We start from the raw sequence: 15665 nt of genomic DNA on the forward strand, positions 1-15665 counted from the left end.
GGAAATAACCTCTGAGTGTCTGTTGAGCCCACCAAGAATCCTATATGTCTCAAATAGGGTCACCTCTCATTCTTTTAAACTCCAATGAGTACAGGCCCAACCTACTCAACTTCTCCTCATAAGAAAATCCCTCCATGCCCAGGATCAAACTAGTGAACCTTCTCTGGACTGGCTCCAATGCAAGTATATCTTTCCTTAGAAAAGAGAACCAAAACTGTTCTCAGTATTCCAGCTGTGGTTTAACTAATGCCTTGTATAGTTTTAGCAAGACTTCCCTATTTATATACTCCATTCCCTTTGAAATAAAGGCCAACATTACCAGCACATCTGCTATCTCTGTAGCTACTTCCTTTAATATCTAGGATGCAACCCATCAAGTCAAAGGGACTATCAGCCTTTAGCCCCATAACTTACCCTAGCATTTTTTCTCGAGTGATAGTTATTTAATTTATTTTCTCTCCCACTTTTGCCACTTGATTATTTAGTATTTTTGGAATGTTATTAGTATCTTCTACCATGAAGACTGCCATAAAGTATCCTTTAAATTATCCTCTGCCATTTCCTGGATTCCCATCATTGAGTGTCTTTAAGACAGAGATGGATAGGTTCTTAATCAATAAGGGGATCAAGGGTTACGGGTTGAAGGCAGGAGAATGGGGATGAGAATCGTGTCAGCCATGATTGAATGGCGGAGCAGACCCAATGGGCCGAATAGCCTATTTCTGCTCCTATATCTAATGGTCTTATTATTATTTCTCTAGTCTCATTCACTTTGACCTCTCTCTTCCTTTTTATATATTTAAAAAGCTCTTACTATCCATTTTTATATTACTTGCTATTTACCCTCATAGTTTATCTTCTCCGTCATCATTAGTTTTTGGCCATCTTTGTTGGTTTTAAAATTTTCCCAATCCTGGCTTACCACTAATCTTTGCAAGATCATATGTTTTTTTTCAGTTTAATACTATCCTTAACTTCCTTGGTTGATTTCTCCCCTTCCTAGAATCCTTCTTCCTCACTGGGATATATCTTTGTTGTTAGTCATGAACTATTTTCATAAATATCTGCCACCGCTGATTGACCGTCTTTTCAGCTAAACTCCTTTGCCTGTACACTTCAGCCAACTCTGGCCTCATTACTTTGCAATTAAGCTTATAACGTTTTGCACATTTGTTTCTGACCTAAGTTTCTCACTCTCAAACTGAATGCTAAATTCTACCATGTCATGGTCACTGTTTCCAAAGGGATCTTTTGCTCTGAGATTGTTCACTAAACCTACTTCATTACACATTACCAGATCCAAAATAGCCTGATCCCTGGTTGAATCCACAACAACATATTGTTCCAGGAAACTGTCCCAAATACACTATGAATTCTTCCTCATGGCTTTCTCTGCCAATTTGATTTTCCCAATTTACATGAAGATTAAAGTCACCCATGATTAAAGTCTTGCCTTTTTACATGCCCTCATTATTTCCTGATTTATTTTCCATCCTACAGTACAACTACTGTTAGGGGGCCTATAGACTCCGTCCACCAGTGTCTTCATCCCCTTGTTATTTCCTACCTTTACCCATATAGATTCTTCAACTTCCAATCCAAGATCATTTCTTGCTATCTTATTCCACCTCGTACTAACAAAGCAACTCCACCACCCATTCCTTCCTGCCTGTCCAGATGAAAAGTCATATAAAAGCCACTAAATATTTAGTTCCCAGTTTTGATCTCCTTGTAACCATGTCTCTATAATGGCTATAAGATTATACCCATTAATCTCAATTTGTGCCGTTAATTCATTTATTGTGTGTCGAATGCTATATGCATTTAAGTAAAGAGCCATCAAACTGGTCTTTTTACAATTTTCTCCCCCGTTTGACCTTGTTTGCTGCTTTTTTAAATGTTTGTACACTCTGTCCCTTCCTATCACACTCTTGGTATCATTACCTAAATAACTGCCTTGTAACGCAACCACATCCTTTTGATTTGCACTCTCCAGAACCACCCCACCCCACCACATTACATTCTCACAACGTCAGTCAGCCAACCGTGAAGGGACATAAAAGTAAATCAAAAGGAAGAGAAGGCTGAGCAAAAAAGGGCATAAATTGGACTTGGATACTCACTGCAATCCATGCGCTGGATGGAGCAGGTCATTTTCGTCCACGTTCATGTTTACTCTGCTCGTGGCTTCCTCGGGTGTGAATAGCTGTGGATTGCACCACAGCCTTGGATATGTAGCTCATAGGATCAGCCTCTCTCCACTCTAGCTCTCACTGCTAATTCCATGCTGATAGGCTAGAGAAATTGTTGAAGTGAAGATGTAATTGGACAGCACTAGTTCATTATTTGATTGGTAGCTGAAGCAAATGGTTTTTGAGTTTGCAAAATTACTTCCAGTTTCACAGATGTCCCTTCCCACTTCGGAACAACTAAATCCTTGTTCTCAGGTTGTTTCTTTTGTCTCAACAGTAATGTTGGATGCACATTGTCAGCACGGAGATTTGCATACTGATTAAATCAGGCATTAAGAGCACTTAATCAGCAACCCTTTTTGTATCACTCATGTGGATCTTGGCTGTGACTCAACTCTAAACAGTGTGGTACTTGTTTGCAAAGTGACTGTCCAACAAAACTTTCTGAATGGTGAAACTTGCACTTACGTAAGAGTTCCGATCTGGTCAAAGAAAAAACTTCAAAGGAGCATACTTGAAACCAAGATATTAGGACCAATGACCACAAATTTGTTCAAGTAGGTAGATTTTAGGGAGCATCTTAAAGGAGAAAAAGAAAGTAGAGAGGTGGAGAAGATTAGGAAGGGAATTCCAGATTAGGGTCAAGAAAGCTGAAGGCACGGCAACCAATAGCGGAGCAATCAAAATTGAGGATGCCTAAGAGGGCGAAACCAGAGCAGCAGAGATTTCTGGGAGGGTTGTAGCTAGAAATTGCATAACTAGTGAGGGATGAAGCCATGGAGAGATTTGAAAAATCAGATGAGATAGTAGTTACAAAACAGAAACAGGTCATCCAGTCCAACTAATCCACAGTGGTATTTATCCACGACACAAGCCTCCTCACACCCTAGCATAGTAGTAATATATGTCTAATACATGACTCGCTTCCTTTATACACTGTAATGATTGTAAATTTATGCTCTTCCATTACTGATTTACTAAGCAAAGGAAATGGTCCTAAACAGTCCGCAAATAGTCAAGTAGCTGAAGAGGTCCCCTTGAATTGGCTGGTTCAATCCAGAATTATCCTTCCTCTGCTCAAAAACACGTTAAACGTAGAATTACACGGGATACGCATCACAGAAATAAGCCATTCAGCCCAATCAGTCCATGGTGGTGTTTATGCTCCACTCAAGCCTCCTCCCATCACAAAGTTACCTCACAACTGGTGACTCTGGGGAGGAGGAAGAGACGAAGAGTAGGAATGAAGAGTAGAAATCAGTCAAAGGACTGAGGCCGACGCAAATGTGCCTGATGGTCTTCTGCCTCCTGTACACTAAACATTCAGAGCCCAATTTTACCATTGCAAAGGGCGCGGAAGCTTGGTAAAGTCAGGCGTGAGGCCATTAATGCAATCCGCGCCCGCGCAGATGCCCACTTTACCAAGGCCCAAAAATGGCTGCGATACGAATCGTGCCTGAAACGGGCGCAACGACAATTAATGGGCTGCCTGCCCAACTTTACCAGCATTTCCCCCTTTACCATCGCATCCGCACGTCCAGATTCGGCGCGAAGCAGACATACTCGGCAAAGGTCTGTTTTGGGCACTCCAGCTTCTGAAGAGGTAGGTTCAGAGCTTCCAACGGCTCTCGGACTCAGATCGGTGGTGGGGGACGGGGGCGGGAGGCCAGATGGTTGTCTGGTTGGGGGTAAGGGGGGGGAGGCCCGATCATTCTCTCGGGGGGGGGGGGGGGGGGGGGGGGAGGGGGGGGATGGAGGCCCGATCATTCTCTGGTGGTGGTGGAGGGGAGGGGGGGGCATTCATTCTCTGGTGAGGGCGAGGCCCGATCATTTTCTGGGGAGGCCCGATCATTCTCGGGGTGGGGGTGGGGGGGGCTGTTGACCTGATCGCTCACTGGTGAGGGGGGGATGGGGGGAGGCCAAATCATTCTCTGGGAGGGAGACCAGATGGATCTCTGCTGGATGGAGGAGGGTGGCAGGTAAGATGTATCTATGGTTCCGGGGGGGGGGGGGGGGGGGCCAGATCGTTTTCTGGTGGGGAGCGGGGCAGGGGGGGACTGCTGCCACTCTGCGGGTGATCGGGAGGGGCAGGGGGTCGCAATCGGTCTGGGTAGCGGGGGGCGGGGTTAGGTAGATAAGGGGGACAGTTATGTTGCAGGGGTGGGGCAATGTCTGTGGGGGCCATTGCTCCCACGTTTTGCTCCCGGGCCACTTTATCCGCTTTGTGACAGGGGCGCGTTTTTCAAATGTTTTCCTCACTGCGCATGCGCTGTTCAAAGCTCCAATGAGACCAGTAGCGCTTCAGGCGCGATAAGCCCTGCCCACAGTGCGATTCAGACCTGTGATTTTTTTTCCAGGCTCAGTGCGTATGGGGGCACCGGAGAGCAGTTTTGCAAGTCGGATCTGAATTGTGCCCAGATTCAGCACTTAGAATCAAACTGGTAAAATCAGGCCCGAAGACTACAAAAGTATCTGAATTACAGCATTAGCTAGTTTCACACCTCCTGCTCCCATTGAGTTCCACCAACTGTAGGAATGAAGCTAGACTAGTACTCGACACCAATGCTGTCTGGAGAGAGGGACAACATTGCCAGTTTCGTGCAGGGGAAAAAAGTCACAGGTTTCACACCGCAACTCCAGTTTGCCAGCAGACATTTTTAGGAAGGAACATTTGAACAGAATGAGGCCATTCACCCCCTCACACCTGTTCTGCTACTCAGTTCAGTCTGTACTTCAACTCCATTCACCTGCCTTGTTTTCTTAGCTCGTAATATTCTTGGATGCGATTCTCCGGCCTCCCAGCCATATATTTCTCGGTGGCAGGCAGGAGGCTGTTTGCTGGCAGTGGGATTCTCCACCGCTGTCAATGGGAGTTTGTATTGTAGCCACCCCATGCTACAATGGTAGGGAAGCGCTGCTGGCGAGACCAGAGAATCCTGCTGCCAGTGAACAATTCTGCCCTACGTCTAAAGAAAGTAATTCTAACAATCTTAGTTTTGAAAATTCCAATTAATCTAGCATTCAGGATTTCCACTATCTTTTATGTGTAACATTGTTTCCTGACATCAACTCTGTAAGGCCTAACTCTCATTTTAAAGTCATGCTGCCTTGTTCCAGAAGGCTAGCAATCGGAAAGGCAAGATGTCATGGATATCCACTCCTCAAGAATGTGTTACACATACATTAACACAGGATATACAGCATAGAAACAGGCCATTCAGTCTAACCAGGCCATAGCAGTGTTTATGCTCCATTCAAGCCTCCTCCCTTCACAAAGTTACCTCACAAATCCTAATCTAACTCTATCAGCATAATCAACTGCTCTTTTGTCCTTCATATGCCCATCAATCCTCCCCTTAAATGCATCTGCACTATTCATCTCAATCACACCTGTGATAGCCTTTTCCACATTCTCATCACTCTTTGGGCAAAGATTCCCTATTTGATATATTGATGATTACCCTATACTGATGATCTCTAGTTTAGCTCTTGATGCAAGATTAAACACAAGTTTAGCATAACTTCTCTATTTTTCAGTTCTGTCCCTCCAGAAATAAACACTGGTGCTCTTTTGTCTTTGTATGACCTTAAAACCCATATCATACACAATGATTTGTGTATTTGTACTCACAGATCGCTTTGTTCCTCGACCCCATTAAGATTCACATTTTCCAAGTAGCATATGTACTTTTTATTTTTCGTACAAAATTGTACAACCCCCACTGAACTGTGTTGATAACAATTTTATTAATGTCATCCTGTGGTTTGTGCTTCCCTCCTAATATCGACTTTCCTCTCCAATTTGATAACATCCACAAATTTAAGAAATATATTTTTAATTCCAAAGTCTAAATTGTTAATATAAATTATTAATAATTGCGGTCCCAGGACTGATCCCCACTTTTCAGCTTCTGCCATTCTCAATACTTTTTATTCCTTCTCTTTCTCAGGGCAGCATTAAAATTGGATGATCACTGCCTGCAATTAATCTTTTATGGATGGGTTTCATTGCTGACTGAAAACCCACTAAATGGCAGGTATATATTCAGGAAAATTCAGTCTCGTTTGGAAAGGATCATTATAAAAAAGACAGATAAGGGTAAGTTCATCGATCTCACTGCCCAATTGGAGAGATTCAAGGAAGCATGGGTTATAGACAGGACTGTAACATTTAGTGCAAATTCTTCAAGTCACACTTGTTTTGAGCACAACTTCCTGTTGAGGGTGTAGAATCGATAGATTTGCCTATGGAGTTATTAATTATTCATATTGAGCTGTTTCACAATACCTATTAGGTACATGTTGCTTTCAGAATTTGCTCTATGACATTCAGAACATACAGAATGTTCTGTATCTTTCCTGAGGTCCCAATTGGTACCATCATGGTCTATGCACTGTGAATTGTATAATGGCAGTATTTTGGTATCATTTCTTGCACTGGAACAGTGGACTATATGGTCTGGATTTTTGTAGAGTTTTGGAGGTGCTGCAGAGACTACAAAATGGCTGATGTACCCCACATTGGAATTCCTGACCCCATTTCACCAGCAGTGGAAAGGGGCGGAGGTGTGACTCAAATATGAGGAAACCTCAAACTTAGCAGGACCATTTGAATTCAATGCTGAATTCAAACAGATCCCATTTTTGATGCAACAATTGTGCCTTAATCAGTGATGTGTGAGTTACAAACTTTGGGAGCTGTCATAAAAGCTCAGGGGGATACTAAATTTGATTGACAGTTTGATTGATAGCTCAAAGAGGTTATTAAAGGATTAGCTATCTTTGACTTGGGGTTAGGAATACAAGTCTGTTTTTGTTAAGGATTACGTACTTGGGAGGAATGAAATGTTTTGAATGGGTTTTCATGAATGGGGATGTGTTTTTTTTTCCAAGGCTGTCATATGAACATACAAAATCCATGGGCAGGAACAGACCAGCTGGTCTATCCCACACTCATGATGGCAAGAGCATCATCATTTCCATCCTCCCCTCACAGCCATGTGATTTCCTCAGAGAAGCAAAAAATATTTCTATTTTCTCAGGGTACGTTACCATGTATAAAAAATGGGAATCTGAGTTAAGCAATAGATACACAGAGGCCTGAAAGAAGGCAATGGCTGTGGCAGCACATTGGTTGTGGCACCTGGAGTTGAGAGTTCAAATTCTATCACAGCAAGTTGGAAAATTGAAGCTTTGTGCCGGTGGCAGAAATGAAATCTAAAATCAGCAGATAACATCCACAGGGTTCTTGTATTTCTGAGAAGAAATCATTTGGTATTGTTACAAAGATACCAGAGTTACAGTTGCAAACACTTGTTTGTCCAATCATGGGATATGCAAGTTATGTGTGTGATTCTTTATATAGTGACCATACAAATACAATCGAAGCAACACAAAGACATGCTGTACTATCCTGCACAAATCAATATGAGAAATAAACCAGTGTCACATCCGATTTGGAATAGGAATCATTAAAGCAAAGGCAAAGGACCGCGTTCTATAAAATATGGAATGGATGGGTGGGAATCAACAGAACCTGGACGAAACACGAGCTAGCCATTCACACAAACTTTAAAGGCTATGAGCAGAATTTTACCACCTCATCGCGCCCGTTTTGTGGCAGGAAAAGTTGTAAAATCGGGCGTGATGCAACTAGCGGGAATGGCGCCTGGTTTTGCGCACATTCCCGTTTTACCACAAAAAATAAAATCGGCACGATCGGGACCTCGCCCAAAACGAGCGAAACGTCAATTTGCATTTTTTTACATCCATCACAATGTAATTAGTGAATTCAATCCCAATCGTCCCAGCCCACCTGCCTTAACAACCTCGTTCGCTGCAGTTGGAATCGATCAGGAAAATACCTCAAATATAAAAGTCGCATTCAGGCGCTTGAGCAGAGAGCGTGAGCGGGGAGGTATGTCTCTGCTTTCAAACTGCTCCGTGCTGCTCAGGGGGGGTTGTTTCATGGTGACCATGTTGCATTCTGGGTCTGGGGGGTGGTTGCGAGTGTACGGGGTGGGGGGGTGTGGGGGGGCTGTTGTTGCTCATGGAACCAGACTTCGGACTCTCAGCATGGACCTGGGTCTGAACGCTGACCTCGGCTCTTAATGCTGCCTCTGGGTCTTGGTGCTGGCAGTAGCAAGCACTGTTGCTGGTGGGGATGGACTGGAAACTCTCTGAAGTGGCACGGTAGCACAGTGGTTAGCACTGCTGCTTCACAGCTCCAGGGTCCTGGGTTCGATTCCCGGCTCGGGTCACTGTCTGTGTGGAGTTTGCACATTCTCCTCGTGTCTGCGTGGGTTTCCTCCGCGTGCTCCGGTTTCCTCCCACAGTCCAAAGATGTGTGGGTTAGGTTGATTGGCCAGGTTAAAAATTGCCCCTTAGAGTCCTGGGATGCGTAGGTTAGAGGGATTAGCGGGTAAATATGTGGGGGTAGGGCCTGGGTGGGATTGTGGTCGGTGCAGACTCGATGGGCCGAATGGCCTCCTTCTGCACTGTAGGGTTTCTATGGTTTCTCTTCAGATTGATGAGATGGCTTTTGCAGTGCAACCAATTGATCTTGCTGTTCTTTTGGTTGCTGCTGGAGGAAGTGCAGCAGGATTAATTGTGGGTAGAGGAGGCCCAGGCCTTATCGCTCGCAAGAGTACAGGGAGACGGCTGCCAGAAACAGAACATGGCTGCCATTTTCCCCAAGGGGGTGTCAAAAGAAGGAGGGAGCAGAGATCCTGGCAGTTCCGCACACAAATGTCCTTTGAGCAGCTGTCGGTCTTTTCACGCCATCAATGGCTCCGGCTCCAAAAGGAAACAGTGCGACACCTGTGCCATTTGTTGCAGAACCTGGCACCTCGAGGCGGGTGGGGGGCACCCACTCCTGGTAGCTGTGAAAGTGACGGCCGCCTTAAACTTTTACACCACCGGGTCCTTCCAGACTGCCAGTGGAGACCTTTTTGGCATTTCCCAATCATCCATCCACAAGAGTGTGAAGGAGGTCACGGATGCCCAGAATGCCCAGGCTGGCCAGTATATTAAGTTTGACCTGGACCAGGCCCAGCAGGAAGCCTGGGCTGCAGGATTCGTGGTCAATGCAGGGATGTCAAATGTGCAGGGGGCTATAGACTGCACCCACGTCACCATCAAGGCCCCAGTGAAGAATCCAGGAAGATTCATGAACAGAATGGGTTTCCATTCAATAAATATGCAGTTGGTGTGTGACCATCAGTTGAACATCAAGCATGTCTGCGATAGTTTCATATTGACAAGCTCCAATGTCCTGGAGGTCCTTGAGGAGAAGCCCAGGGTGCAGGGATGGCCTGTGGGGGACATGGGGTACCTGCTTCAGACTTGGCTGATGACGCCTGTGTGGAGGCCTGACACTGAGACCTATTACGATGAGGCTCACGTTGCCATCTGTTCTATAGTGGGGTGGTGCATAGGACTCCTGAAAATGCGGTTCAGGTGCCTAGACCGCTCTGGCAGGGCCCTCCAATATAGTCCCCTGGTGTCATCCTGCATTGTGGTGGTGTGCTGTGCCCTACACAACCTGGCGCAGCAGCGAGGAGACCTTTTGGAGGAGGAGGACATAGAGGCCAACAAGCTGGGCATTGCTGGGTGGGAATGCGAGAGGGAATCTCTCCTGGGTTCTGCAGATGCTGCAAGTCGCTGCCAATGTATGCCACCCGCTTTAGCCAGTGAATTGTTTGAAACTGCAGCCTCTCAGCCATGACTCTCTGTGAGTGGACCACGTTCTCAAGGGCTGCAGCCATAGCCCGCTGTGTCTCAGCACTGCCACGCTGGATCTCCTGCAAGGTCTCGAGCCTCTCAGCCATGGGCTGCAGAATCTCGAGAAGTCTGTTGAAGCCCTCAGCTGTGACCTGCTGTGACTCAGGCACAGCCCTTTGGGATTCCGCTGTGGCCTGCTGTGACTTGGCCATTGTTTGGACTCTGCTACTCATGGTGAGGATTTCCTGCCCCAGGCTTTCCACCACAGACACCACCCTTAGCAGTATTGGCCTGGGAACCATGCAATACAGGCAATAATCAGTCCACCTGAAAGTTTTGGGACTCCTCCCAACAGCCTCGCAGTCGGTCCCGTGTTGCTGTCGGCCCTTTCTGCATTTCCTGGCTCTGTTGCTGCATCTCTGGCAGCTGAGGGAGAGGTGATCGCAGAGGTCCAGCATGTAGCCTGGGGCCAGCTGAGTCCTTGCCTCTGGCAGGCCCCAGCGTGCTAGAGGCCTTGGATGATGTGTCATGCACACCGGAGAGTGACCCAGATGCCTAACCACTAATTTGACCCACCAATGCGACAGTCTTCGGGATGGTGAATTGCGATGTGGAAGCAGACACAAAACTAGTGCCAGCCTCGGAGGTTCCTTCATTGGCTTCCTCCGAGGAGTCTTCCGAGCTGTCAGGGGCAGGGTGGGTGGGAGCATCAGTGGGGGCCGTAATGCCAGATGGCCCAGGCCCGTCAGGGTCTCTTCCTGCAACACAGGACACAAGGTTAAGTGCAAGGCAGGGAGAGGAATCTGGGCTACATGCAACTTATTTGAGATATCTCCAACGAGTTGAGGATTGGCAGGTGCTCACTTCTATGCTCAGCCCGACCATGCTGTCAGTAATGGTCCATATCTCTCCTCTCCCGCAGCGCCAGTGCCCGCTCCTCAAAGGGGCAGAGGACCCGAATCTTGGGCACACCACCCCCTGTCTTCGTCCTCTCCTGGCAACTTTGGGCATTCTTCTCCTGTGGAGACAGAAGGAGCCATGTAAAATCTGATGGCACAAATCCTGGAGGGTATCGGGGTGGCCTCTGTGATGATTGGGGGCAGGGGAGAGAGAGGGTCATTTCGGTCAGCCATTGGGGCCAGGGTGGTGATGCGGGGGCCATGTGCAAGTGGGTCCGGGGGGTGGGGTGATAAGGAGGTCAGTAATGTTGGGGGGGGGGGTCTCTGATGTCCATGGGGACGAGGGGAAGGCTATTTCTGGCATGGAGGTACTCTGTCAGGAGAGCAGCTTTTTGTTTCACCTTTTTCTGTGCATGCACAGTTTGTGGCTCTGATCTGAGCTGCAGGTTGTTTGGCGAATTAAGCCCCACCCACTGCCTCTAGTGGCTAGATACAGTCCAACCCATTCTTTCAAAGACTGAGCGCATAAGATGAAAACTTGCCCGAAAAATGGATCAGGAACTCTCCCGTTTTCATGCCAGCTGGACTCTTAGAAAAAACTCATTAAATTCCACCCTATTTGTTTCCAAGGCAGTGAGAAGGATTTTCCAGCCACACCTTCCCCAAAACTGGAAAATCCCGCTCAAGGTCAACCTTTGCATGACGCATGTAGAGCCCGCTACGATTCCCGTGCACAATTCAGGTCTCCACATAACAAATAGCATATAAAAGCCTTAGTAAAACAACAAAATATATTTCTAAGCATAAAACTCAAACCAAGAGTTGATACCTATTGTTGAGTTGAGTAGAGTTGAGTGGAGATTGAACTTTCCTCGTGGAAGTAGAAGGTTGAAGTGAGTGAGGCTCCTGAGAGATTTGATTAAAATTTGATAGGGTGAATGCAGGGAAGACCTGCTTGGAATTCAAAAACCAGAAAGACAAAATAAACCCCATCAAGAATTCAGGAGAAACTTCTTTACCCAGGCAGTGGTTAGAATGTGGAACTTGCTACCACTAGATATAGCTGAATGGAAACTAGATATATTTAAAAGGAAGTTAGATATGAACATAAAGACATAAGTAGTTGGAACAGAAGTAGACTAAATGGTCTCCAGAGCCTGCTCAACCAATCAATGCAATCATAGCCGATCTTTAACCGTAACACTTTCCCACCCGCTCCCCATATCCCTGGATTCCGAAATCTGTCTATTGCAGCCTTAAGAATACTCAACAAGGCAGCATCCACAACCCTCTGGGGTAAAGAATTCCAAAGATTCACCCACTTTGAGTGAAAAAATTGCTCCTAACCTTGGTCCTAAATGATCAGCCCTTCATTCTGAGATGAAGGGCTGATCATTTAGTGTTTTAGATTCTGCAGCCGGGGGAAACAACCTCACAGTATCTACCCTGTCATACTCCACACAGCATTCATATGTGGACTCACCAAAGCCCGCAATTGTAGGAAGACTTCCTATTTTTGTGTGCCAATAAAGATCAACATATCTTTTGCCTTCCTAATTGTTGCCAGTAGCTTCATGCTGACTTTTTGTGTTTTTTGTGCGAAAGCAAAGCTTTCTGAACATCAACAGTGAAGTTTCATGCCTTTTAAAAGATATGTTGATTCTCTATCCATACTATCAAAGTAAATAATTTGCACTTCCCCAAATTATACTTCATCTGCCACCTTGTTACACACACTCACTTAACCTATCTATGCCACTTTGCAGCCTCTTTGTGTTCTCACAGTTTACATTTTCACCTAGCTTTATATCATTCACAAACTTAGAATATTACTCAGTCTCTTTATCCAAGTTATTAACATAGATTGTAAATAGCTAATGCCCCAACACCAGTAATTGCAGCGCTCCACTAGTCACAGCCCCTACTCTCTGCTTCTTGTCTGTTGACCAATTCTCTTTTCATGGTAATACATTACCCCAAGCACCATGAGTCTTTTTATCTACTTATCTTACCTTTTGCAAGTCACCTATTGAAAGACTTTTGGAAATCTAAGTATATTACATCTACTGTTCTCCTTCATCTACCCAACTATTGCATTCTCAAAAAAGCAGTAAGAAGTATGGGTGGCACGGTAGCACAGTGGTTAGCACTGCTGCTTCACAGCTCCAGGGACCTGGGTTCAATTCCCAGCTTGGGTCACTGTCTGTGCGGAGTTTGCACATTGTCTGTGTGGGTTTCCTCCGGGTGCTCCGGTTTCCTCCCACAGTCCAGAGATGTGCAGGTTAGGTTGATTGGCCATGCTTAAATTGTCCCTTAGTGTCCTGAGATGCGTAGGTTAGAGGGATTAGCGGGTAAATGTGTAGGGATATGGGGGTAGGGCCTGGGTGGGATTGTGGTCGGTGCAGACTCGATAGGCCAGATGGCCTCTTTCTGCACTGTAGGGATTCTATGAAGTCTGTCAAACACAATTCCCTTTCAGAAAACCATGTTGATTCCATGTGGTTCTACTCTGATTTTCCAAGTGCAATAAAACATCTTTCATTATTATTTCCACCATTTTCCCAAAGACTCTCAGGCTAACTGGCCTGTTTTCACACTCCCTCTTTTCCTAAATAAGAACATGAGGGGAAAGAAATAAAAGACTATGCGCTCAGGCAAAATCAAGGGTGGGAGGAGGTTTTTGTGGGGGCATAAACAGCTAGATAGAGCAGTTAGGCTGAATGCCCTCTTTCTCTGTATAGCCTATGCAAAAAAAGCAAAACAGTGCAAATGCCAGAAATTTCCTGCTTTTGTTCTCTCATTCTGGGCGTACCTGGTGTTAAATGCAGTTGCTGGTAGGGTTGCCAACCCTCCAGGATTGGCTTGAAGTCCCCAGTAATTGAAGATCAACCTCCAGAGCAGGGTTGTGCGCAATGCTGGAGAAAAATCCCTGGACACTAAAAAAAAGGGTTTTCCCCTATTTTATTTGAATATTTATCTTTACTAGATATAAAATATCAAACATGGGAGAAAAAGGCTGTTTGGCTGACAGTCAAACATCATCCAATTGGGTAATGAGTCATTTTTGCTTTCCAATTGGCAAGGAAGGCAGCATGTCACAAGGATTTGTTGGCCAACTAATACCTGCGGGAAGAGGGATGGAAATCATGTTACGAAACATTCATTAGGTTACATTGAAGCTTCATATGTTTCATATGAAGCAATTTTTAAAAGCGGCATCTCGGCCTTTTGGCTAAGATGCAAATGAGCCCAAGTCTTGGAGGAGGAACCTCCCCCTTCTCCAATCAGCTTGGCTCATGTAGATCAGGCCCAGGACAGGGTGGTTTGGTCGCTTGCCCTGTCTTGTCAGCCTGGATCGGAAATGTCTCAACTTGTTGAGACTCTGAATTGGATTTGATTTGATTGAATTGGAAAAGTATAAAAAAAACATTCAGCTGGGCAACCCTGGCTGCTCGTGGCCTGAGCTCACAAGTTCACAATAAAAAGGGCGATTGCTTCTAAATCCCCACTAATTCCTAATATTGTTTCAATAGTTACATACAGCCAGGGACATTGGGAGAGGGACATGAGTAACAACAGGGACAAGTCAACCTCACCTCTGCCAATGCTGCAACACCACTCCAGAGACTGAAGTTGTTATTCAATCGGCTCCTGGAGTCACTAACACGAAAGTGCCTTATTTGTCGAGAACAACAGACAGGTCTGTAAATGTTTTGTGTGCAAGGGGAATTTGACTGTCCGCGGTATTCCCCATCCCAATCCATTCAATTCCGGATTAACATCCGGATTAACATCAAGGTCAATGTCAATTCAGATGAGCACTTTGTCAGGGGGGGAGTTTATCAAGACGATGCTGCTCCCGGATACACACACAGGTCGACTCCAAATTAAAACCAGTTGATACACTGGCGAGAACGTCGAGACTTTGGTTTCCATGGGGATCGCGCACCGAAACTGAAACAAATGTTAGTTACCAGCTGTCGATGGTAGCCATGATGTGGAGATGCCGGCGTTGTTAAAACTCTTACTGTGGTTACCAGCTGAGCCAGGAGATGGGGGTCCTTACCTGCAGCCTCTCTCAGCCATGCCGGATTCCAGCTTTGCCCGAAAGATGTATAACTCTGGCTTGAACTACCAATTGATTATTCACTCTCCTCCTACCTTCCAGGAATAGCTCGCCCTTTGTTGTTAAAAGAGTGGATTAATCAACTCAGCCTGACGTCAAAGACGGGGGAGTGTCCAGGTCAGGGACTGAAATTAATACATTTATTTTCCTCTAAAGATGAGGTCGGAAACTAGTTGAAATCAGCCTGGCTCCTCCAGTAGTCCCGGACGAACAGGCAAACAACGTTTTTCTTATTTATCCTTGTTTTCAGGGCTGCAAAGTAATATGAAAACAAACTTTTTTGGTTGAAGGATTCCTTATTTTTCAATAGATTAGGAATAACGTCCCCTCCCCCACACACATACACCTATATTATAAACAGAGTCATACAATCCCTACAGTACAGAAGGAGGCCATTCGGCCCATCAAACCTGTACCGACAACAATCCCACCCAAGTTGTATCCCCATAACCTCACGTATTTACCCTGCTAATCCCCCTGACACTAAGGGGCAATTTAGCATAGCCAATCCACCTAACTTGCAGATTTTTGGACTATGAGAGGAAACCCACGCAGAAACAAGGAGAATGTGCAAACTCCACACTCTTGGAGCTGTGAGGCAACAGTGCTAGCCACTGTGCCACCATGCTGCCCTTTAAAAACTGTTAATTCCTTGCACATTTCCATTTTTGAATGGGAAGTTAATTTAATACTCAACCTCCAAGGCACCCAAAATGCTTGGGTTTG

General features: G+C 45.7%; 1 protein-coding gene across 2 annotated transcripts in view; it reads right to left on the minus strand.

The window, feature by feature from the left end:
- The window catches only part of pnp6 (purine nucleoside phosphorylase 6), a 77574-nt gene extending 62580 nt beyond the window's left edge, over positions 1 to 14994 (minus strand). The window contains exon 1 of one of the 2 annotated variants that reach the window (XM_078211181.1): positions 14880 to 14994. In XM_078211181.1, coding sequence (XP_078067307.1) covers positions 14880 to 14899 — 20 coding nt within the window. In that variant the 5' untranslated portion in view covers positions 14900 to 14994. Of the gene's footprint in view, positions 1 to 2123; positions 2282 to 14879 lie in introns of those variants that run through there. The other variant, XM_078211180.1, reaches the window with a different exon arrangement.
- Between the last annotated feature and the right edge of the window lie 671 nt (positions 14995 to 15665).

This window comes from Mustelus asterias, chromosome 4 (assembly GCF_964213995.1).
Source record: "Mustelus asterias chromosome 4, sMusAst1.hap1.1, whole genome shotgun sequence".
NCBI classification, from domain to species: Eukaryota; Metazoa; Chordata; class Chondrichthyes; order Carcharhiniformes; family Triakidae; genus Mustelus; species Mustelus asterias.